This window comes from Actinia tenebrosa, unplaced genomic scaffold (assembly GCF_029948245.1).
Source record: "Actinia tenebrosa isolate PJP-AT-01 unplaced genomic scaffold, QUT_ActTen_1.0 PGA_scaffold11__36_contigs__length_13525064, whole genome shotgun sequence".
In the NCBI taxonomy this organism is placed as follows: domain Eukaryota; kingdom Metazoa; phylum Cnidaria; class Anthozoa; order Actiniaria; family Actiniidae; genus Actinia; species Actinia tenebrosa.
Window position 1 is genome coordinate 1,568,095 of NW_028292571.1, and position 25,399 is coordinate 1,593,493.

A 25,399-nucleotide genomic window follows, 5' to 3' on the forward strand; every position below is an offset into this window, starting at 1 on the left:
TAAGGAGATATCTGATATCCAAAGGAATAACTTTTGAGAGTTTCAGGAAAACTAGCCTTGTAAAATTAGCAGAAGGGGCTGCTACACTTGGCCTAGGAAGGAAAATTTAAAGGAAATTTAAAGGAAATTTAAAACTTATAAACCTTTTATGCATTTAGGTGTTGATTGTGATGAGAAACTCTCAGGCAGGTATGGTGAATTTTCAAGTCCAAATCATCCAAATAACTATCCAAATGATGTGAGTTGTTCTTGGACCGTCGGAGAAGGAATAAAACTTGACGAAATTGTTATCCTGTTCGATTCTTTTGATTTAGAGGACAGCAATAGTTGCAGGTAAGAAGTTAGAAGCGTTCTGGCCTTGTCCATGAGCAGCAGATGATCTATGCTTTCCTTTCACTGTCTTTCTTTTTCATATTTTGTTTCCACTTGTCTCCTCGTATTTACCATGCTTGAATTTCCTTAAAATTGCAGAAACATAAAAAGAAAAACGAAGAATGAGCAGATAATAACAGGAATAGATTAACAACTGTTCATTTTTTTTTCGAACAATTTTTCATTCTCGGGCCGCATGACCAGCCGATATCCCAGCCGCAAGAAAGGCTTTATTTTCTAAATATCTTTTAAAAATAAGATAGATATCTATTTTTTAAATGCTTTAGAAGAACGCCAGAAACAAATCCTTAGTAATAACACCTTTGAAAAGGTTTTTCTGCGCTATGCACATTTCACCGCGTTAATTTTGCTGTAGCAGACACGTCAATCATCTGTTTCAAATAATGCCTTATAAATTCCGGTCCATAACAGTCTTCTCCTGCGTGCTTTTAACGCGATTATTTACGCGACTTGAAGTTGTGAAAGGCTTGTATGGCACTCTTCTTCAGTCGTTTCATCTGAGGCTTGTAATTTACTTATTACGCATGTTCTTATTTGATATCCAAGCCCATCCCACATGGGGCACTGCCACATCTATCTAGTACTACTTTTTCGTGGCATTGCCAGCTCACTAGATACACTGTGCTGACGAGGCCCAATACAGGCCGAAACAGCTGTCCACAGTTTCTAGTTGAGCTGGCTCATTTTTTACGCGACTTGAGGTTGTGAAAGGCTTGTATGGCACTCTTCTTCAGTCGTTTCATCTAAGGCTCGTAATTTACTTATTACGTGTGCTTGAGTCGGCAGAATACCGAAAACTTCAGCTACTTTTTTCCAGGCATTCGATTTTTTGTGTTTGTCCTTGAAGCCTTTGCTGCAGCGATTATAAAGGTAGTCGTATTTGGCCACTTCTTCAATAAAATGTACAGTTTAGGAAGCATTACATCTTGCGAAAAATGATATATTATTTATTTAAATGGTATACAATTCGATCGTACGATCGAAAAAAGTGTTTCCATATGATCTCAGGCGATCGAAACGGATCGATACGGATCGCAAAATTAGAACCCGGTTCTAATTTTGCGATCGATTACGGTGGTGATCGTAAACGATCGAAAACGATCGTACTCTTCAGTAGACTACGAAAGCTAAATGGACACTAGTAATAAGTTTCGACCATTTTCAAACTTCTAAGATTTCTTATATTTTATGTTTTTTGAAGCAATGATTACGTCAAGATAACGGATAACAAGGGGAATCAACTTGGCCAGTACTGTGGAAAGAAAAGTCCATTTGTTGTTGTATCGCAAAGACCTGCAATTGTCATACTGCGTTCAGATAGAGCACTTGAAAAGAAAGGCTTCAATGCAACTTTTTATGCGATTGATAAGAGTTCTAAAGGTGAGCCAGTGCCATAAAAAAAATCTAAATTAAACATCCGTGATATATCCGTGATATTGTGAAGTTTCTTTGCTTTTATCTTTGAACAGCAAAAGCCGCTTTGTTGAAATTCTTACTACCTTGGCAAATGTCAGAAAAAGAGATTCAAACCCAATTAATATCATAAAGTTCTCGGATAGTTCTTTTAATCATATCCTTTTTGTAATCACCACCAAATACTGCAATCTGATTGGTTCAAAGGAGTGCTATTAATTCCCAAATCGCATCCTTAGGAGCTCTTAATCGCATCCTTTTGTGTTCTTAATCGCATCTTTTTGAAAGAATCAATCACAGAACAGAATTCTTATATTCAACCAATCAGAGAAGAGAATGATTAGCATTATTTATGAATATTCAATGGTTTTCTGATAAATCGTTTATTTTATGTTAGGAAAAACCTGATTGGTTTACTTCTTCTACATTAAATTGATTATTCTGCACTCTTTATTGTGTCTTTTTCTTGTGTATGATTACAAAAAGGATATGATAAAGTGGTAACTGAACTTCGTGTCGTGCAATTTTGGACCAAAATCAAGGAAAACAGAAAACAATGAAAACAACTTGCGTATACAAAGAGTTTGTCACATATTGTGTCCCGCTGGTGATTCGCTGGTGTGCGTCCTGAAAGTGCTTGAATTTTGCAAATTCTTTTATCGTGACGATAATATAACTGTAAACCTTACAACTGGGTGAGAAATTTCTGTATACGAAAATTGACGCTTAGGCTAAAAATATTTAAAAGTTAGATCAAAGACTGGATTAGATATTCGTGCATTTATTAATCAATTCAAGCTGCGCATATAGTCTTTATAATATATACTTTATCAGTAGTAGGTATAATGTAATAATGATTTATAATTTAAAGGCCTTGACCTGAAAGTAAGGTCTAATACTGCAACAGAGTCAATGCTGGATATTGAAAACCTCGAAGTCGAATTTACGGAGCTTGTGGTTCTATACAAAGAAAAGGAGGGCCAAAAGACTTGGAAAGTTTCTACGACATCCTCGACTAATATCACCATCCGGGGACTTCTTCCGCTCAAAGAATATGAAGCGAGAGCAGTAGGATATTTTAATGGACGAGTGTACAAGAGCCAGTTAGTGACATTTAAAACTTTGCCACAACGTAAGTTACATGTTGGTATAATTTTAGACTTCAATATAGAGTTTCGCGCGCTGCCGGTGACCTTGAGGAAGGATACTTTCTGACCTTCCATGAAGAGATAGAAAACGAGCGCGCGTGCTATAATGAGTTATACAAGCACGCGGGAAATTGCTTGAGTCCGAGAGAAGTGCTAGGAGAAGCACGGCACTTCTCGAGGGCTCACGCAATTTCCCAAGTGCTTGTATAACTCAACATAGCACGAGCAAGGGGAGTTTTCTCTTTTATAAAATAACTAAGATATAACTAACGGTTAACTCAAAAGAAATAATAAAACATTGCTTGCGTTGTTGACGTCATTTCCCTATGCTGAGTTATATAAAACGGTAATTGACCAATCAGGGCGTGCGTCATATCTTAGTTATTTTATAATGAGCAACAGATGATCTCTGATTTCCTTTCACTGTCTTTCTTTTTCATATTTTGTTTCCACTTGTCTCTTAGAATTTTCCGTGCTTGAATTTCCTTGAAGTTGCAGATATATTAAGGTAGTTCCGGACCCTTGCTACTGCGCATCCATTACGCGCATCTCGTTTTTTACCCTTTATTTGCGCTGTTTTGAAAATTGATTGAAATAATGTCAGAAGTTGAATCCTTTTCTATAACTTAACAAAGTATTTCGCTAATTCATGGAATTTTTGAGGCAAAAATGAAATGTTTTCGAAATATGCTTAGATTTTCATTGCCTGACTTGATCACTCTTTTGATTCAAAACAACAAATTCAAATTCGGACAGGATTTGTGTTTTTTGACCAAAAACTTGGATTTAGTCGCTCATAGCTCGTCTATTAGTACGGTGACCCCCATTTTTTTTCTTTTCATTCCGAGCTAGAAACCTTATTATATGGATTTAGTGGGGAAAGAAAAAAATTCATAGTTAAAATATAATTGTCATGAATTTTCAACATTTTTACTACTACACACGCATATAACTGCGCCGAGTTACAAGCAATTTCGCTTCTAGACATGTTTACTTTTCACACTACTTGCAAAAGATTGGATGGATTTTTTATCTAGTATGTTTTCTTGTCTCAACACCTATAGTTTAAAACAGTTTTCTGTTTTTCTTTGTTAAATCGATTCGAGTAATTCGAATTTATTAGAGGAGGCAGATTTTCGGCAAAAACGCGCGGAAAACTGAAAAATCCCTCCTTTTTGAAGCCTTATATCTCGATAACCAATACGGTGACTCCTTGCTCTTTTTTCATTATTTGAATACCTTAACAATGAACTTCAAATGACAGAATTTTAAAAAAAATCATAGAAGAATTTTGATGACCCGGTACTACCTTAATTAGTATAATTTTAGACTTGCATATAGATTTTCGCGCGCTCTGATTGGTCGAGCAACCAGTGATTATGAGACGATAATCACTGCTCAAGCGGTGATTATGAATTTTTCCAAAATTTTAAATCCTAAATTTCGTCTTTTATCCTATATTCAAGTCTAAAATTATACTGAAACAATTGTTCCCATCAGGCTCAGTGATTATGGTGAATATTTACCTCGGGAATATTTTATAATTAAATTTAAATATTTCATAAAGTTGGCCCACATTTATGAGCGCTACTTCTCAAATAAATCCCAACAAACAGATCTTCACGGAACAGCCCCTTACGGTTAGTGATGGTTGTAAAGTACAGCTATTTCAAAAGAGGTTGGTGAAGGTTTTGGTACATGTTGTATGTTACATACTTGCATACAAAGCTCGAACTGTACTATTGGCTATGATAATAAAATTAGCGAAAGGTCAAAACGATAAGAAATTTTCCTAAACTTCTCAGCTGTACGTTTTTGCGGCATTTTTTCTGTGTTGATATAATTTTTACAACCATGAATGTAACACATTTCCAGCTTGGTAAGCAAAATGAAACAAGGGACATGTAATTAACATGCGACAAGCGACAGAGCAGAAAAACGACAAGGCTGCTACTTTCGAAATTTTTTTCTTTATCTCTCATTCATGCAAAAAAACGTTTAGTGTTTCCGGAGTGTTTCATTCGTATCTCTTGTGTATCAAAATTCTGCTAACCCCGAGCAATTTTACTTCGAGGTATTAGGGAAAATGTTTTTGTGCTGATCAAAATATCATCTCTCCCAACGTTATATCTCAAATACGCATTCCTTAAATTTCCCCAAATTTTTTTGTATTTTGTTAATCAGCCCCAAAAGAGCCTGTTTATGAAATATAAAGCTTATTAACGCATAAACGTCGAAAGTAGAACCAGTTTTTCTGCCCTGTCGCGACAAGCAACAAAACCCCCACTATCCTTTTTTGAAATAGATGCCTTATGAGATTGTAAATGTCATAATATCAAAAATAAGGAATTTTCTTCTTCTTTGCTAACTTCTTCGTTCTTTTTAAAGAACCGACATCTACAGAAATTCCAACGATAAGGCGTATGTACGATTATGGGCCTTCTGTGGGAGATAGCGTCGTTCCACATACTTGGGGAAACCTTCAAAAATGCTTTGGGGTTGAACTCGATGAAGACGGGATAACTATATTAAGGAAACGCTATCATAGGCTTTACGTAAGTCTTTAATTATGCAATTGAATGATAAAGGAACGAAACTCAGTCTAACAAATGTCTCTTTCGTGATCCAGCTTTGTCATAACGGCGTGATTCGCTTTGGAGCACATTTTCTCCCTCGCTGGCCTAAGCCATTCAGCAGAACTACCGAAGGCTGTGAACTTGGCCTTGCAATGTTAGCACCATACTGGGCAACTACAGATCCATATTCCTTCTATCAATCACATATCTCTAACGTTTACTACCAAATGTACACTTCATCGAACAAGAAAGTAAAGTCCATTAATGTTCTAAACCGGGCCACATCAGAAGTTCACAGACTATACATTTCAAAAGCCAAGCTACTTTACAATCATACCTCGCTCAACCAATTCCAAGCGTCTCTTGTTTTGGTAGTCACGTGGCATAATCTCCGCCATTTTAATTTGAATTCTGAAACACGTAATTTGGTAAGCTTGTAACTTAATTGTATTTCAGTATTTATCTCAGTAGTCGCTAGAGGTATACTTTAGCATTCCTCTCCCCCCCCCCCCCCCCCCCCCAAAAAAAAAGCCTATTAGGCAGAAGTACAGAAGTACAGAAGTACAGAAGTACAGAAGTACAGAAGTACAGAAGTACAGAAGTACAGAAGTACAGAAGTACAGAAGTACAGAAGTACAGAAGTACAGAAGTACAGAAGTACAGAAGTACAGAAGTACAGAAGTACAGAAGTACAGAAGTACAGTGTTATGTAGTTTGGGCTACCTGTGGTGGTCACGTGATTGCGGTGTGTGACCACATGGCGGGGAGCAACGTATGTAAAACGTTTTAGTTATAATAAAATAAGTTGGATAACACCACGATTACCGTTGAACCCTTAAACATAACATTGGCGACGAGGAGCGGAGTAATCGATTGGTAGAAATGAACGATAAAGCGACGGCAAGTGCCGAAAATCAACCTGGAATAAGCAGTCTTGGCCCAGCAATGGCGAGTTGTTTTGGAAGAATGAACGAGTTCAATCCCGACAACGAAGATTGGTTGACGTATGTGGAGCGGTTGGAAATGTTTTTCATAGTCAATAATGTCCCAGAGGGCAAAAAAGTCGCAAGTTTAGTTACCTTAATGGGAGGTAAGATGTATTCGTTGTTAAAGAATTTAACAGCCCCAACCAAGCCAACCGAGAAGTCCTATAAAGAAATAGTGGAAATCATGGCGAGACACTTGACGCCCAAACCCATTGTCACTGCTGAGAGGTATGAGTTTCACGAGTATGAGCAAGAGGAAGGCCAGTCTGTAAGAGATTTTCTAGCTAAGATTCAGAAACTAGCAGAAACTTGTGCTTTTGGAGCGTTTCGTGACGAAGCCCTGCGAGACAAGTTAGTTTGTGGTCTGAGAGACAGGTCCATCAAAAGGAAATTGCTGGGCGAAGAAGAGTTACCTCTCAAGAAAGCCATAGAAATTGCTGTGGGAATGGAATTGGCAAATAAAGAAATGAATCAATTTCGCACTGAATCATCCCCAGTAAATTATATCCAAAGGGAAGAGTGTTTTAGATGTGGAAGAAGTAACCATTCCCCAGAGAAATGCGTTTTCAAAGATGCAGAATGTCATGCCTGCAAAAGAAAGGGGCACATTAAGCCAAAATGCCCTGAAAAAGGCAAGAAGGGAACAAGAGTCAAAACACAAGATCTGAGGAAGCCAGTGGAGTTGAAAAAGAAGAAGAAAAAAAATTCTAGGATCAAGTTGGTTGGCCACCAAGAACAAAGTAGTGAGTCTAGTGAGTCTGAAAGTGGTGATAGTGACCAATATAATCCCGATGAACGGCCCATGTGGAACCTCAGTCTAGATAAAACCAGAAAACCTGATGCAATTATGGTCCCAATTACTATCAATGACACTCCCTGCGAGCTAGAATTAGACACGGGAGCTGCAGCCACTGTAATACCAGAGAAGATGTGGAAAGATCAGTTCGGAGCAAAACCACTACAGAGATCAGCTGTTATTTTAAAAAGCTACTCAGGTCATATCATACCAGTAGTAGGGGAGACCCTAGTTCATGTCAAGTATTCTGGTCAAGAAGCTGATTTGCCAGTAATCATTACTAGAGGTAAGGGAACAGCATTAATGGGGAGAGACTGGCTGGCAAAAGTGAGATTAAACTGGGAAGAGATAAGTAATATCTATCGAGTCAATTGTCCAAAGCCTACATTAGCTGATTTAAAGAAACAGTACCCAACCTTGTTTGATGGGAAACTGGGCACCATCAAAGGAGTTACTGCCAAACTCCAATTGAAAGAAAAGGCAACACCTCAATATTTCAAGCCACGCCCCGTACCCTATGCTCTCAAGGATAAGGTGGCTGAAGAGCTAAGTCGGTTAGAAAAAGAGGGAGTTCTGAAGAAAGTTGAAAGTTCTGACTGGGCTACACCAATAGTACCAGTATTGAAACCTGATGGTTCAGTCAGAATTTGTGGAGACTTTAAGGTAACATTAAACCCATACCTGGATGTACCTGAATACCCAATGCCTACCCCTGAAGAACTGTTTACTAAGTTGAATGGGGGTGAGCTTTTCACCAAGCTAGACCTCAGTAATGCCTATCAGCAGGTTCTTTTACATGAAGAATCACAGCCCTATGTGACAATCACTACTCACTTAGGACTGTACCGATACACAAGGCTTCCTTTTGGCGTAGCAGCGGCACCGGCATTATTTCAACAGATCATGGATAAGCTACTAGATGGTTTGAGTCACACTGGAGGGATCCTAGATGACTTGATAGTCACAGGAGAGAACACTCCCCAGCATACAAAAAATTTGCATGCAGCTCTGAAAAGAATGGAATCACGTGGAGTGAAACTGAAGACATCCAAGTGTAGTATCATGCAGCCCAAGATCGAGTATTTTGCTTTCGTAGTTGACAGAGAGGGAATCCACCCCTCGCCAGAAAAGGTACGAGCGGTGCAGAGGGTGCCAGAACCTAAGAACAAAACTGAACTGCAATCTTTTTTAGGATTAGTTAATTATTACAGAAAGTTTATTCCTAACATGTCCTCGCTGTCAGCCCCACTCAACCAGCTGTTGGCTAAGGATGTTCCCTGGGTTTGGAGTGAGGAATGCCTGCAAGCTTTTCAAGCCTTAAAGGACACGTTAACGTCATCCAAAGTGTTAGTCCATTACAACCCAGCACTGGAAGTACAATTAGCAGCAGATGCCTCTCCTTTTGGCCTAGGGGCGGTGATTTCTCATGTCAGTCAAGAAGGTGTGGAACGTCCAATTGCTTACGCCTCTAGAGCATTAACATCAGCAGAAAGGAACTATTCAGTGATAGAGAAGGAAGCCTTGGCCATAATCTTTGGCATAAGGAAGTTCCAACAGTTCTTGTATGGGCGTAGGTTCACACTTGTGACCGACCACCAACCCCTCACATTATTGTTCGGTCCAAAAAAGGGAATCCCAGCTATTGCAGCATCAAGATTACAGCGATGGGCGATACAACTGTCAGCCTATCAATATGATATCAAGTATAGGTCCTCCAAGAAGAATGCAAACGCCGATGCATTGTCAAGGCTGCCAGAAACAGAGTCAACCGAACTGGATTTCGAATTCGATGAAGCTGGAGCAGTCAACAAAGTACAGATTGAAAGAGTACCAATTGATGTCAACCTCCTACGCACAGAAACAGCTAGGGATCCTCTACTATCCCGAGTCCTGTATTGGACATTGCATGGATGGCCAGAGAAACATGAAGTGCCAGACAATCTGAAAAGTTATTTCACCAAGATAGAGGAGCTCAGTGTAGAAGATGGATGCCTGTTGCGCGGGACACGGGTGGTGATACCAGCAAAATGCAGAGATCGGGTGTTAGCTGAATTACACTTGAACCACCCAGGAATTGTACGCATGAAAGCTTTGGCCCGGATACACGTTTGGTGGCCAGGCCTAGAAACAGACATTGAACAGCTAGTTCGAAGTTGTGAGCAGTGTCAAAGCTCAAATAGTAGGGCACCAACTACCGCAGATAATCCCTGGATATGGCCCCATAAACCCTGGCAGCGACTTCACATTGATTATTGTGGTCCATTTCTTGGGGAGTCCTTCCTGATTGTGATTGATGCTAAAAGTAAATGGTTAGAGGTCCTACGTATGTCTAGCACTACTGCTGAAGCAACCATTGCTGCAATGCGTATGGTGTTTGCAACACATGGTTTACCTGAAGAACTAGTTTCAGACAACGGTCCACAGTTTATTGCTCAAGAATTCAAGGAGTTTCTGAAATGTAACAAGATCAAACACATCTTAAGTGCCCCATACCATCCCGCCTCTAATGGGGAAGCGGAAAGAGCGGTTCGAACCTTTAAACAAGCAATGAAAACTGTTAGAAAGGAGCCAGGAACACTAAATCAGAAGATAGCCTCTTTTCTTTTGAGTTACCGAACCACACCCCACACGGCTACTGGATATACCCCAGCTGAACTGCTAATGGGTAGGCGTATACGCACTAGACTAGATGTGCTACACCCTGACATGGCAAAGAAGGTTGCAAGGCCACAAAAAGGGCTTTGCAGTACAACACCAAAAAGACATTTTAGTGTTGGAGATCCAGTTTTAGTTCAAGATTACCGATCTAATACTAAGGAATCCTGGAGTCAAGGCGTTGTTCTGACCAAGCTAGGCCCAGTAACCTATCAAGTCCAAGTGGGAGAGTTCATTTGGAAACGCCACATTGACCAACTTAAAGAATTTACAGAAAATGTGTGGCCACCCAGGAGAGAAGAGTTCCCGGAGACGTTGGGAAACTCTTTGTCACCTGTACCTCAAAGGGATGTCAACCCATCTGTACCACAGGGGTATGTAAACTCACCAACACAACAGCTGCCAGTACCCCAAAGAGATAGAGTTCTGCCAATCCCACCTATACCAGTCCAACCTGAAGCGAAAGGGCAGACCCTCCAAGAAACCCCCTCAGAGGTGATATCAACAAGAGATGCAGCAGGGAAACCAAGTCCTAAACCACCTTCATCAGGTCGACGTTACCCACTACGAGCGAGGAAACCACCTCAGCGTTTGATCACAGAGTCATAGGAACATTTGACATTATGATTTAATTTGTTTATATTATTGGAACAGTTGTTGATTGTTTAGAACATTGACTTTCATAAGGAAGGAAGGAGTGTTATGTAGTTTGGGCTACCTGTGGTGGTCACGTGATTGCGGTGTGTGACCACATGGCGGGGAGCAACGTATGTAAAACGTTTTAGTTATAATAAAATAAGTTGGATAACACCACGATTACCGTTGAACCCTTAAACATAACATACAGAAGTACAGAAGTACTTCATATAGTAGTATAGGGAATGGGGGTTCCAGCGCAATCTCAACACGGGCAAGACCCGTGTCAAAAATCCACCTACGGACAATCCCCACTCCAAGTGTGGTTGGGGGCAACAGCGCAAATATGTTAGTCTATATATGGAGTGCGAAGAATGTAAGAGAACTTTTAAGAAAGAAGCGGACTTGAAGAAGCATTTGAAAATGAAGACGAAGTGTATGAGCAGTTATGATTGTGGATGTGGTAAGAAGTTTGAGACTAAGGTTAAATTGTTTTGGCATTGTCAGGACTGTGAGTACGACTACGACGACCTAAAAAGTGCTTGGTATTAGGTATAAAATATTTCCTATTATATAGATGGAATCCCAAAGCAACTTCAGCACGGTGTCAATACCCGGTAACGGTGAGATTGACGTTAGACAGTTTTGGCGTCAGTCAGAAAGGAAGGTTAAAAGGACTCTCCGAAAAGGTATAGAAGAATTAGGAGCCCTGAAAGCGAGCATAATGGTAGAAGTAAGTTTGTCAAAAGACGAGGTAATGACGACAGCAATGTTGCGATCAAAGTCGTTAGTGATATTAGAATCCACGAATCTGGATAGGTCACTCAGTGAAGCCTTAGAAGCAATAATGGAGTCGCTGTCTAACTACACGAAAGAAGGATCGGGTTGGACAGTAGAGGAGGTTGAAGGAATAGAGATAAGTATGGCCAGGTACGTACCCATACGAGGGGGGAGTTACGTACCGCTACCAACGTGGGTAGAAAGGAAGAAGGCTATTGTAAACGTGAAGAATGAAGACAATCGATGCTTTATGTGGGCAATCAGGTCTGCACTGTATCCAGCAGAGAAGGATCCCTGTAGGACAAGTAAGTATCCCACAGATGATTTAGAGTGGGATGGTGTGGAATTTCCCATGCAGTTGATAGACATCCCCATATTTGAGGAAATAAACGAGCTAGCAATTAACGTTTACGGAGTCAGAGAGCAGACGATAGTACCGTTAGTTCTGTCAAAAAGTAAAGGAGAGCGCGTACATTTATTCTACCACGGCGGACACTACTCATGGGTTAAACACATTAGCAGACTATTCTACAGACATACTAAGCACAAAGGTAAAAAGTACTTCTGCGACTGCTGCTTGCTGTCATTTACATCCTTAAATGCCCTAAAGAAACACGATGAGATCTGCCGCGGAGTCGAAGAAGTGGCGCAACGGATCCAGATGCCCACCAACAAAGAGCTTTCATACGCAGACCATCAAAAGCAGATGCAAGTGCCTTACGTGATATATGCAGACTTCGAAGCGTTGATAACTAAGGAAGAGCAGAAACGTGGCGCCACGAATAAGGTGGGATTACACGAGATCTGCTCCTTTGGTTACATAGTAGTCAGATCAGACGGTAAAGCAAACCCTCCTGTGATTTACCGAGGTAAGAACGCAGCTAATAAGTTCCTAGAAGCATTGCGAGAAGAGGAGGGGGAGATAAGAGAACAATTAAGACGTCCAAAGAAGATGGAATTTACCAAAGAGAACCAGGAGGCTTTTACCAAGGCAAAGAAATGCCACATTTGTCAACATACGCTTCTCCAGTTTGGAAGACGAGCCAAGAAAGCGTGGGATGAAGATGGAAAGTATCTAGGAGAAGCTCATTTTAAATGCGGGAAGTATGCTAAGAAAGGTGAGAAGCCGGGAAAGCCCTCCACGCACTGCATTCACTGCCACAAAGCATTTGTTGAGGATTTCTATGTGGATAAGGTTAGGGATCACTGCCACATCACTGGTAAATACAGAGGAGCGGCTCATTGGAAATGCAATATAAACTTCAAAGTAAATCCAGACATGGAGATTCCGGTGTTCTTTCACAACCTCCGCGGTTACGACTCCCATTTGCTACTACAAGGAACAGACGGCTCCGACGTCAAATGCATACCCAACAACAAAGAGCGCTACATGTCCGTAACTGTGGGTAAGCTAAAGTTCTTAGACTCGCAGCAGTTCATGGCGGACTCCTTAGCAAACCTCGTAAAGCATAACACCAACTTTCCCATTTCCAGTCAATATGGCGCGGAAAGGAAAGGAGTCTACCCATATGAATACATGGATTCCTGGGATCGATTCAAAGAGTCCCTACCACCCAAAGATCGCTTCTACAGCACCCTAAACGAGTCCGGTATAAAGGATGAGGAGTACCAGCATGCGTTAGACGTGTGGGAAAAGTACTCCTGTGAGAACATGGGGGACTACCACGACATCTACCTAAGGTCTGACGTAGTGCTGCTTGCAGATGTTTTCCAAAGCTTCAGAAAGATGGCTATGGAATATTACGGATTGGATCCCGCTAATTTCTACACGGCTCCTGGGCTCAGCTGGAGTGCTTTGTTAAAGAAGACAAATGCGCAGTTGGATCTCCTAACGGAATACGACATGTATCGGTTTATGGAAGACGGTATTCGTGGCGGCGTATGCGGGCCCAGCCGACGTTACGCCCGCGCAAACAACCCCTTAGTAGAGCACGACCCAGAGAAACCAACCACATACATTTACTACCTGGATGCGAATAACCTTTATGGTTGGGCAATGTCACAGTACCTACCTGTGAGAGACTTCGAATGGGATCCAGTGAAGCCGATAGACTTCTACATGCAGGTAGGAAAGGAGGAAGACAAGGGTTACGTTTTAGAAGTGGATCTGGAGTACCCAGAGCGCCTGCACGACGAACACAATGAGTTCCCCTTAGCACCAGAAGCGATAGAGATACCATTTAAGCAGCTAAGTCCGCTGCAAAAGCAAATGTGCCCTGGTTACAAACCGTACAGGAAACTAACTATGAACCTGATGGACAAGAAGAAGTATGTGGTACATTACCGCAACCTGCAGTTCTACGTGCGACACGGAATGCGCGTAGAGAAGATCCACAGAGTCCTAAAATTCACGCAGGAGCCCTGGATGCGCCCCTACATTGACTTTAACACGCAAAAGCGTACCGCAGCGAAAAATGACTTCGAGAAAAACCTCTTCAAACTGATGAACAACAGCGTGTTCGGAAAGACAATGGAGAACATCCGCAAGCGCGTAAGCGTAAAAATAGTCAGCACCAAAGAGGAAGCAGAAGCATACGTGTCACAGCCAGGCTTCGTTAGATACGTAGAAATGCTGAACTTCTACGTGATTCACATGAAAAGGGTAAACCTCTTACTAAACAAGCCCGTATACACGGGGTTTACAGTGTTAGACCTATCAAAGCTGCTCATGTATGAGTTTTACTACGACAAGCTAAAACCGAAATACGGTGATAAGTGCCGCCTCTTATACACCGACACCGATTCCTTGATACTAGAGGTGCAGACGGAAGACATTTACGAAGACTGTGTTCCCGACATCGATGAATACGACACCAGCGATTACCCACGCGACCACTTTCTTTACTCCCCTAAAAACAAGAAAGTAATCGGGAAAATGAAGGACGAGATGAAAGGAAAACCCATCGTGGAATACGTGGGGCTGAAACCCAAGATGTACAGCGTGCTAAAGCTGGACGGTGTAGAAAAGAAAGCTAAAGGCGTAAAAAGATACGTGGTTAAGAAGGACATAACCCACGATTCCTACTTAAAGGTCCTGCGTACGCGTAAGGAACAGCGACATAAAATGAACAGCCTGCGCAGCTATAGTCATCAGATACATAACGTCACGCAGGAGAAGGTGTCGCTGTCTGCATTTGACGGTAAGCGATGGATGTGTGATGACGGAGTGCATACGATAGCATTCGGACATCACACGATAAGCAGTTCTTCTTTGACGAACCCACGCGTGGGACCATCGTGAAGATGATACAAGATGGGCTGACCCTTCTTAGCTATTACGCTTCGGATCTGGTAAGTTTCCAAAGACCAATTAGGATCCGTAGCTCTTTTGGATCCTCCTTCTAATTCACCCGGCTCATAGAGATATCGGACTGTGACATCACCTAATCTCTTTTCCTGGGGGAAGACCGCCCTCGAACTTCTGACGAAGGACTTGTGTTCCACGTGTTTCTTTTTTATGGCATCCTTGGGTTTTATTCCCGTAGCCCTGGCCGCCTCGTTGTTCAAAGCCGCGACGACCTGGGGGAGCCGCTGAGTCCATTCCCTGTTGCGTTTGGAGGGATCTTCCAGCTCTTTCCAATACTGGTATCCAAAGAGACGCTCGGCCAAGGTTTTATTAAATCTTTCGACGATGCTCTGACCCCTGTGGTACTCAGCTTCAGCTCTCCTAATCTTAGTGTCGTGGTCTTTCAGGGTCTTGGTAACCACGCCCATAAACTCCGTCCCCGCATCCACCTGCAGCAGCTTAGGCCATTTCAAGACGCGCTTATAAATCCTACCTAGGGCTTCTGCGACTTCCCCAGAATCCTTGCTGGTTATGGGTTCGGCGTCCTTGTATCTGCTTGCGATATCAACTACGGTCAAAGCGTACCTATAGGTCTTTCTTCGCACCTTGTCGTGCGGTAAGAAAAGCAAATCCGCCTGATGAACTTCATTGGGGGTATTTACGGTGAAGCTGGGCCTGGGAATGTACTTAGGCACGGGAAGATAAACCTGCCAGAGGGTTTGTTTTTTCAACCAGTTCTTAGCTGTTTCGTCTGATACCCTGGCCGCGGTCGCGAGTTTCTTGATAGCCGACGCTCCTCTCCAATAGCCTTCCGGCCCATAGTAAATCCTTTTGAGTTTGTCCTCTACGCGGCCCATTATATAAATTCCAGGACAAGATTGATCTTACGTCCGTTAAAATCCACCGTCTTTCCGTCCACTTTAATGGTGATGTTTATGCTTTCTACCAAATTGGACAAGTCATAGCTTAAAGAAATGGGGGTGTATTCCACTGGGTCAAATGGATTACCTTTGGGCAGAAACTTAGACATGAGAGAAGACTTTTCTCCATTGTCGTAACTATGAACCAAGTCGCAATAGACTTCGTAAGAGGATGCGACTTTCCATTTCACATCATATGTACTGCCGCTATTTATCGTGGTACTAGTAAGGCCCAGGAGTTCTACCAATAAACTGTCCTTTAGATTGGCGCTCCCATTATTTTTCTTAAATGTCATTTCATGAGGTAATCCTGTGGTAAGAGTATATCCATGCTTTGCTAGCTCCTTAGCCAGTGTTATGGGGGTGTAATGGGAATCTGGTATTTTTGGTTTTGTGCCGGAAGTTCCGATGACAAAGCCATTAATTAAATTATACCAAGAATTATACAAAGAGCAACTAACCAACCGAACCTTACAGGCTTTGATGGGGGGATTCAGATAAGTAGTAAAGTTATTCTTGTCGCTTTCCAAAAAGACGATCATATATTACAGGGGATAAGTCCCCTTCGTTAGAGCAGATACGCCAAAGCTACACCTCCCGCCAGCCCTGCGACTCCTACGAAGACCAACTCACTATCTTTTCGTTTCTTAGAAGGCTGGTAGTAATTCTTGAACTGAGGCTTTCTTAACCTAAAGCCGGGGTGTGCTTGCGCATAAAGTTTAAAGGCGTAGTCTGTATTTTCAAAGTTCTTATCCGCCTGCATCTTGTCTTGGTAGTTCTTGTCCAACCAATCCCTGTAAGCTTGTCTTTTTTCATTCCAAGCCGCCACGTCTCGCTGATATTTCTCCAGCGCTAAGTCGTGTCTCTTCCTCTCAGCGGCTAAGTCTCCGCTGCGATCACCTCTAACTAATCTATCCAAATACTGACCACCATAATTAGCTCCAGTGAATGCTAAAGCTGCAATAACTCCACCTGCGACTAGGCTAACCATTTATACATTAGGTAGGTACTTTTCCTTCCGTAGGTAATCCTTTACCATGATAGCCCCGCCTACGGCAGCGGTCATCTTAGCGAAATTAGCGAAGCTCTTGCTTGGGTCTTCAGTAAAGTCTTCTTTGAGCACTTTCTTACCTACCCAACCAATACCCGCAACGATGGAAGTAATGATAGCTGCCTCTTCAACAGTTTTCAACAACGCGGTTGACATTATATTACAAAGCAAGAAGGAAAATCTAGGTCGCCACGGGTGATAAATCTACTCCATTTCAGGGATCTTACTTTTTCTAACAGCCGGTTCCACAGGTGCGTGATATGTTGGCGGCACATGCACGGCCTCCCACTTTACTTTTGGCTTCGTAGCCCGCCATTGTAAGTAGAGGCTACCTGCTGCTATAGCGACTCCTAACGCGCCAATGACGTACCCAGGATTAATGAAGGATTCCTCTTCCTCCGCCTTTTCTTCTTTTTTGGTTTTGTTCTTTTTATTCATCTCCGCGAGCTTCTTTCCGGCAGCGACTCTGCCCGGAGATTTAGCCTTGGTAATCTTGGTATCTTCTACGGGAGCCTTTTCTGGTTGTTCTTCGGTGCCACTCATCTTATATTAAGGGACTTGAAGGACTTGACAAGTAACTTGATGACGACTTGACAATGACTTGACAACGACTTGACTAAGTACTTGACTAAGTACTTGAGGTGACTTGACAACGACTTGACTAAGTACTTGAGGCGACTTGACAACGACTTGACTAAGTACTTGAGGCGACTTGATCATCAGCAAGTGCTGCCTGGAAGACCTTTTCGACTTCTCTGTCCTTCTTGAAGTCCTTCCAAGATGTTCCGAAGGAACCTAGTACCTCCTTCAAGTCGACGTGCTGAGCTACGTGAAGTGCCGCAGAGGCGACTGCCATTAACTTACCGCACTTCAAAGACAACCACCCACAGGTTATCTTAAGTTCTTGGGATATGACATAGTCATCTCTTATGTCCTTCTGTAGTTGCTCCACGTCGTCTATGGGCAGTGCAAGTCCAAGCAATTTAGTGGCAAGTCGGATAGCGGAGTCTGCTACGGCGTCCGTGGTCTTACTTGCAAGGGCAGCCTCATACCTCTTATGGAACTTCTTAACCTCCTCTTCCGACAGCTTATTAACTTGCTCATGGGTAAGTTCCTTACCTATCATTTCTTTACACTTCCCAGAAGACACAAGAATGTTAAGTTGTTCCTTGAGGTTACTTTCATCTAACTGAGTGGGGACTTCATCTAAGAGCTGCTCAATCTCCATATATGTTAATGGAATACGGAAACCTCAAAGAGAAGATCATCTTGGAATGTTGGTGCGTCTTTAAATGCCGCATGTATTCATGCAACTGTTCCTTGCTTATCTCGCCGCCGTAGTCGCTTAAGGTGGTTTCCAGATCAGACTTACTGGGTGTATAAAATACTACGAGAGAGCCTATGTTTTCCCTGAAGGGCTTAGAGACGCTGGTAAGCTGCTGCGAGAGCAACCAAACGCTGATATTGTCGTGTCTGCCGCTGAAAGCGAGCTTCACTAATTCGGAGGTGCGCTTTTTTACGTCGTCCCCACAGGCAATGTCATCCAATATGAGTAAAGTCTGCGTATCTTTAGGGAATTGCTTGTGCCAGAACTTCAAATGGCTGGATAACTCGTTAGGGTCTAAAATATCCACGAAGAAGTCGTCATCGCTCACTCCTATGCCTTCCCAGGTGCGGTTATTCACGTAGGTGGGACAAAGCAGCACTATGTAGTCAAAGCGGTATCTAAAGGCTCCTAATAGCTGCTCCACGATGAACTGGGTCTTTCCGCAGCCGGTGGGTCCTACTATCAGAGCATTGCAGGGAATATGATTCGGATCCATTATATATACAATGGACCCAGTGGAAGCAGTAAGAAGGATCGTCGCCGACGCAAAAGATAAAAGAGACACCATAGAAATGCAAAGGGAGGAGATAGACCGGTTAAAAGAGCGCGTGCAGGAATTGTACGATGAAATGTGTGGTCTGAAGCGTGCAGAACGGTTTGGCGCGCTTTTGACAATGGCGGGCTGGGCTAAGGAGTCCATTAAGGACTTCATTCGATATCCCCCATAGATATATGGACTGCATTACGTGCGAACTACCTGCTGACTGCATAATCCCTCCCAAAAAACCGATACCCAAACCGTGTAAAAAATACACCTGCCGTCACTGTAATAAGGTATTCTCTGAAGAAGACTTCGTTGGACATTGGTGTCCCGCGGATACTAAAGCACGAAGGACTTTAGACGACGCTCGAGAAGAGTAAGAGGTCGCAAAGAAGATCTTACTAAGCCCCAGCAAGAGGAATTAGCATAGGTCTTTCTTTTTTATTGTTATTTTGTTAAATGCTGCAAAGAGGTCTCAAGTAAGGACCTATTTTTTATTGTTATTTTGTTAAATCGAAGAATGGTTAACATGATTATCTTTTTGCTGGTTTCAACGATGATAAAGAATGATACCTCATCTCTTAATGGGGGCTTAACAAAATAACAAGAAATAATAGACCTTATCCTAAAACCCTCTTACAGGGTTTAACAAAATAACAATAAAAAATAGGTCCTATCCTAAAACCCTCTTACAGGGTTTAACAATTTAACAATAAAAAAAATAAGGTATATATAATGAAGTGCGTGCAATGTGATAGAGCTTTTAGTAGCAAGCAGCGACTGCAATACCATCTTTCCAAGAAAGTCTGTCAGAAGACCATCAGCACTGTTTGCGGTGACTGCGGTAAGGAATTGTCCACAGTACAGGCCCTACGATATCACCGCGAGCATAGAGTCTGCCTTAAAGGTCATTGCCGCCGATGCGATGAACCTCTCTTTGAAGAAAACTGGCATAAATACCGCTGCCGGCGTTACCACCTCGAAGAAGTTGTCTGCGAGACCCACGGCGATTTAGCAGAGCGATGTTGCCCCCTTGAAACCAGCCGGGCTTTAGTGCTGCGTAAAAAAGAAATAGACCAAGATTTCGTATGCTTTGACGACTACGAAGGAGTAAGATGGGAGAATAGGGAACACTGGGACGGCATCTGCGATAAATGTGGTTGTCAACGCAGCGGTCAACATATTTGGTGTTGCCTGTACGAAGGTCCCAAGCCTTTAGACCATTACCTTGCAATACGAAAAGAATGGTCTAATATATGATGTTACCTTACGTCGCAGCGTTCGCAGGAGGAGCCTTGATTACGATATCGATTGATTTCATGTCGGAAAAAATGAGGTCCGACGTAGCAGACCAATACCTAGAAGCCCATGAGGATGACTAATCACACAATGGATTAGCCTCCGCCTTTCTTTCAACGTCGAACTTCCATCGACCGTTGACTTTACCATAGCTACGTACGTGAGTGTACTCTTCGCCTTGCAGTACGTACCGTACGCAGTCAGGAGCCCATAAGCTGTACTCTTGGCTGCCGTCTAAGAGGACCAACCTTAAGCGGTTAATGTCCTCGAAGACAACATAATTTTTTATTTTGTATGCGATGCCAGGTATTAATTCGCGCCAGTGAGTTTGTTCAAGAATCATTATATCTATGAAATATCTTTTGGTGCGTTCGTAAGGTCTCATGCGATTTGAAAGCCTTAACACACCAAGGGCAAGGTATGCGAATGCCGTCGACGTAACGGTCGATTTCCCTACAGATCAGATCGTAATCGTTGCTTACCATCGTTAAGTATCCATTCATTTCATATTGCGCCAATACCGCTTTTTGCTTGTCGGACAATACGCCGTTACCCTTTGGCGTCTTCAGTTCCAGACATAACCCATTGTATTTTTTATGGGAGTTAAGAATTAGGATGTCGGGTTGACCTGCCTGGTAGCCCTTTTGCCAGCACGTTATCCTTTTACTGGTGGTATCTTGCAATTCCCCGAGTCCAGGCGCTAATATCAGCGCAGGGTGAAACCGACGCATGTAATCTACGACTTTCTTGTGCAGGTCGAACTCGTTCTCGATCTTGAAGACCAACTTATTTGGACCATCCAACGAGTACTTTCCCGTCTTCCTTAACGTAGGTAGGACATCCTCGAAGACCCAATCTTGAAATGCCTCTGCTGTCGGTAGCTTGGAGCTAAATATTAACTGATACAAACCAGATTCCGTCACGTACAGGGATTGTGGGTGTGAACCAGAAGGGAGGCGATTCACCTCTATTCTAAATTCACTAAGCCTCTTCTTATGCTTATCCCGCACGTGAACTTTAATAGCATCTTTGGTGTCTGCGTAACCTAATGCCTTTGCTACCTCTTTCGCCTTAAAGTACAGCTTGTCGCTTTGCACTATGCATTGCAGTTTAGTTTCGTTGTTTTCGAATACGCGGAGCATATTATACGTAAGGAATATTTTTTTATCCTTTCGCTTGGCTCAAGGAACGCGAGCCTAGTAGGCAACGCTTTTTAGCTGATTCATTTCTACACTCAGTTGCGCGTCTGAGACTACGAAGATATATGCGTTGATCTTAGTAGCGTCGCTGGCGTCTTTGGTGCGCTTGATCTCCAACGTAATGCCGTCCTGGGTATTTACCAGCCGCAATCCCTGTCCATGTAGGTCTTCGTCGTTCGTCGTGCGCATGTCGATCCACAGCGCGTACTTATCCTTAAAGAATTCCTTTGGGTCAATTTGGTCGCCAAACTTACGCGCGACTTCCCGGTACATATCCGCGGGCTTTATCCCTTGTGAGTAAACCTTATTAGGCACTCCGTTAATGCTAACGCCTACGTTAGTGATGTTAGGATTAAAGAACGCCTCAGAGTCACGCAATCCTGCCGTGTATGTCTTTGCGAACAGCAACATTATCCCTGTAAGGCTGCGCCTGGGAAGGTTAATGCTTTGGTTGATGACCTCTTCGACGTTGTTCGTAAAGCTGAACGTCTTGTACATCACGACGTGATCGTAAAGGAAAGCCTTCCCGGCGCTGTATTCCATGCCAGCGCTACGTGCTAAGTCTTCGCTGTATACCGTTTCATACTGCAGCTCTAAGTTAGTAACGGAGTATGGGTGGACGGCTGAGGAACTTACGTCCTTTCCCTGTAGGATGTTCGTAGTGTCTGCTAGGGTTACTTCGAACTGCAGCTCGCTTAGCTGCCTTGGGTAGTATGCACCGTGGTTCGCGATAACTTCGAAATCTAATGGAACGACATATTTAGTACCATAAGCCGTCTTTATTTCGTCTTCTCCCGAGGCGCTGTCGGTTGCGCTTCTTACCTTGCGTATGGCATCACTGGCGATTCCCTGCTCTATCCTTTGCGCGCGGTCAAATGCAGTCAACCATAAGTCCTTGTACGTGGTATACAAATCATACCTATTTAAGTCCAAGAGGGATTCCCCTGCGAACTTCACCCGCATCTTTGAGACAATGTTGCGGCCAAGGTCGTTGACAACGTAACGCGCGTCCGCAGTGCTTGGTTGTATTGCTAGGTCAAACCTTAGCGCCAGGGTGCCAGGAACTAAGACTAGGTTATCCGTTAGGCGGGGCACGCCTACGTACAGGGTTTCCCCTGGCTTAGCGCTGCTGGGGGTAAAGGTGACCCGGTGAAAGGTGCGTTCTGCTTTCAGTCCGCCAACCTGCTTAGGTAATACGTTGGGGTTTAACTTCGAGCTTATCATATATAATGGAAGTAGAAGGAACAGACTTCGACCCCACCACTGAAGAAGGTCAAGTAGATATTAACGACGACGAATACGACGCATGGACTAAAGGCGCGGAAACCGACCCCCTAATCTACGACATGGCTCTAGAAAACAAGTATGGTAATAGATGGAAAAGCTTCAAGGCCGCCTTGAATCGCATGTGGCAATCGAAAAACCACGGCAGCCCCGTCCCTGAGTACTTGGAGCTTCAAAACATAGAGCAGCCTGAGGCAGCCGCGCGGGAAACTGTAGAGTGGGCAACGCAAGAGCTAAGGATGCGTCATCCCCACATTGACACTGACGCGATAAGACTCACAGAAAAAGGAAACAAAGTCCTCATAAGCGTCAGAGACCTGAGACAACCCGACAAAGACCGCTGGACGAAACCACAGCTCCTTTTTGACGAAAATGGCTCGATCAAGGTTAACGTGGCAAGATTAAGGGGCTTTCAAGAGGCCGCCCGAAGCATGTTAGAAGGTATGGAAGCATTGAATGAAAGGATTGCGCTAGAAAAACGCGCTATCGAACTGCAAAAAACGTTAATGGAAAGGGAAACAGAGTATGAAAAACGAATACGGCAGCTAACCGATGCTCAAAAGAAAGAAATCAAGGGCAAGAACGAAGTCATACTGCAATTCAAGCGAGAAGCTGAAACGGCTTTAAACGAAAGAGACCAAGCCAGACAAGCCTTCAATCTTGCTATGAAAGACCTGGATATCAATAACGAGGAAGCTAAGGACTTACGGACCGCCATAACTAGGTCTTTAGAGGAACGGCGGCAGTTGGTTGCCGAAATTAACACTAAGGAAGAACAAATCCGACAAAGAGATCAGGCCGTCGAAGACCTGGAGGGGCAAATAGAGCGGCAGCAGGAAATAATCGATGACCAAACTCGCCCCGAAGAGGAGAGGGAAGCAGCTCAAAAGGAAGTGGAGGCCCTCGAGGTACGCCTTGCGGAATTACAGGCGCAAAAGGAAAACCTGGAAAGAGAATTGGGGCTTACCACCAAGGAAAAGGTAAAAAGAGCCCTTTTGAAGTATGGCATTCCGCTGGCATTCGCGGTTGCTATTTCGAGCGTAGTAGGAGTTATCCTATCCGCGCTTAAGGCTACAGGCGCAGGCGTAAAAAAATTAGGCAATGGGCTGGTGGACTTGGGAAAAAAGATGGCAGCCGGTCTTCCTGGGCTGCTGGGTTCGGTCGTTTCCTTAGCGCTGAAGGCCGGCGGCGAACTGTTGAAGTTCGTGGGGAATAACATTTGGATCTTAGTCGTCGCTATTGGGGTGGTACTCCTGAAGAGGATGAAGGGTTAATCTTATCCTTGTGTATTACTGGGGGCTTATCGTCGTCGGGCATCCGAGGCGTCCTCGACTGGGGATAAGTAAAGATAGTATTCGCACCGCCCTGATAATGCGGAACTAGCGGTATAGCCGTCATAGTGCTAATGGTCTTATGATTATAAACGACATTCGGGCCCCAATAGACCCCGTTTATCGAAAAGTATTGGTTGGTACCCGGCACAGAAATATCGCAACTAACCTGAAGCTTCGCATACTCGCAACTCGCTATCACGTGGAAGCTTATCGGCGCCACCGGTTCGCTGGTTTTCACTAATTCCGCCGAAAAGTGCGTTAAGCGCCTGCTGCCGCTACTTACCCCGTAGGGCTGCAGTGGCCGATCGTTCTCGTCGAGAATTCTAAACCCAACGTTAGGGGTATATCTCGTCGATATGCTAATAGTGCATATGATCAACCCTAGACCTCCAACCTTTACCCACAGCCCGGTGTCAACCCATTTATTATCGTCTGTGTAGGTCTTGTCCTCCAAAAAATGTAGAAACCAATCTTCCTTTGCGTGCGGGTTCATATATTTAAAGACTAATCACCGTAAGAGTGCTAATGGTCTTATGATTGTAAATAGTATCTCTTTGATCCTCTATGCTATTCACACAAACACTCCCGGAGTCATCTACGCGTATTTGCAGCTTTACCTTCCCATGGCAATCGGCGGCCATATGAAAAGTCCAAACCGATAAATTCTCAGCGCTGTTAGTGTTCGGCTCTACGGAGAAATGCACAGGCTCCCTGTTGTTCGTTTTCGTACGCATGGGCTGCAGTACGCCATTCTCATCCAGGAACCTAAAGCCGACGTTGGCATGGCTGCTCGTACCAATGCAAATACTACAAAGGATTAACTTCTTCCCTGAGTAGTTCAAATTCACGGACATACCTGTGACATCAACCCAAGATGCCTGGGTGTATTTTTTCTCGCCTGTGTAAGTCGTATAAACACAATCTACTCCAGTTACGTAGGGGTTGTTCATCGCCATATATAATAACTCAGACCAATGCTTGCAGCTGCTAAGCCGGCCTTTAGTAAGTTATGGTCATATTCCTCAGGTATCGCAGGTAGGACCTTCTTTGATGGTTTCTTAACTGTGGGTAGCTTCGCTTCGTGTGACTTTTTTGGCTTCTCTACGAAGTGAGGAATGTTCCTAAGAGTGTCAGAGTTCACGTCATTCACCCCAAACTTCATATCCTTAGTAGCTCGCTGCAGCTTGTTGTTATAACCCACAACGGAATTGGTGTTAATAACTAAATTACTTGGCATTAACCAACAACCAGGCGACAAAGCGTAATCCAGTCGCACTTTAGACTGCTGCACCGCTAATTGATATCTCTGCACCGATTTAGATATGTCATTTTCTATTATTGCAGACTCAAATAAAGTTAGGAATTCTTGTTGCGTTTCCTGTGAAGCGCCTTGGGATCCAACAATGGGGTTGCGGGTATTTACCTGCGCTCCCAGGATGCAGTACACGAATGCTTCAATGCTACGGTTAATCCTGGCTAGGTTCCTTAAACCTTTTCCTTTCATTAACACGAACGGATCCCAAGTGCCGGGGTAGTTTGTTTGAATTCTAGTAATTAATGAATTATTACCCTTATCACCGCCCATATCACCGAACTCTAACTCATTACTTGGGTATTCCTGATGCCCGTAGTCAGCCGGCTTCTCACCATTGGCACCCCAAACGTAAACTATACCCAGCCCATGCGTCTTACCCTCCTTATAACGAAAGTCTTTTTGCTGTGGTTTGAACTCATTAATTAACCTTTCCAGGGCT

The 25,399-nt window shown here is 43.4% G+C and overlaps 1 protein-coding gene across 2 annotated transcripts in view; it reads left to right on the forward strand.

The window, feature by feature from the left end:
* The window catches only part of LOC116288762 (uncharacterized), a 60,955-nt gene that overhangs the window by 19,088 nt on the left and 16,468 nt on the right, over positions 1-25,399 (forward strand). For both annotated transcript variants that reach the window (XM_089027666.1, XM_089027667.1), the window contains exons 15-19: positions 159-333; positions 1,595-1,773; positions 2,678-2,938; positions 5,343-5,509; positions 5,584-5,958. In XM_089027666.1, coding sequence (XP_088883792.1) covers positions 159-333; positions 1,595-1,773; positions 2,678-2,938; positions 5,343-5,509; positions 5,584-5,958 — 1,157 coding nt within the window. The remainder of the gene's footprint in view (positions 1-158; positions 334-1,594; positions 1,774-2,677; positions 2,939-5,342; positions 5,510-5,583; positions 5,959-25,399) is intronic.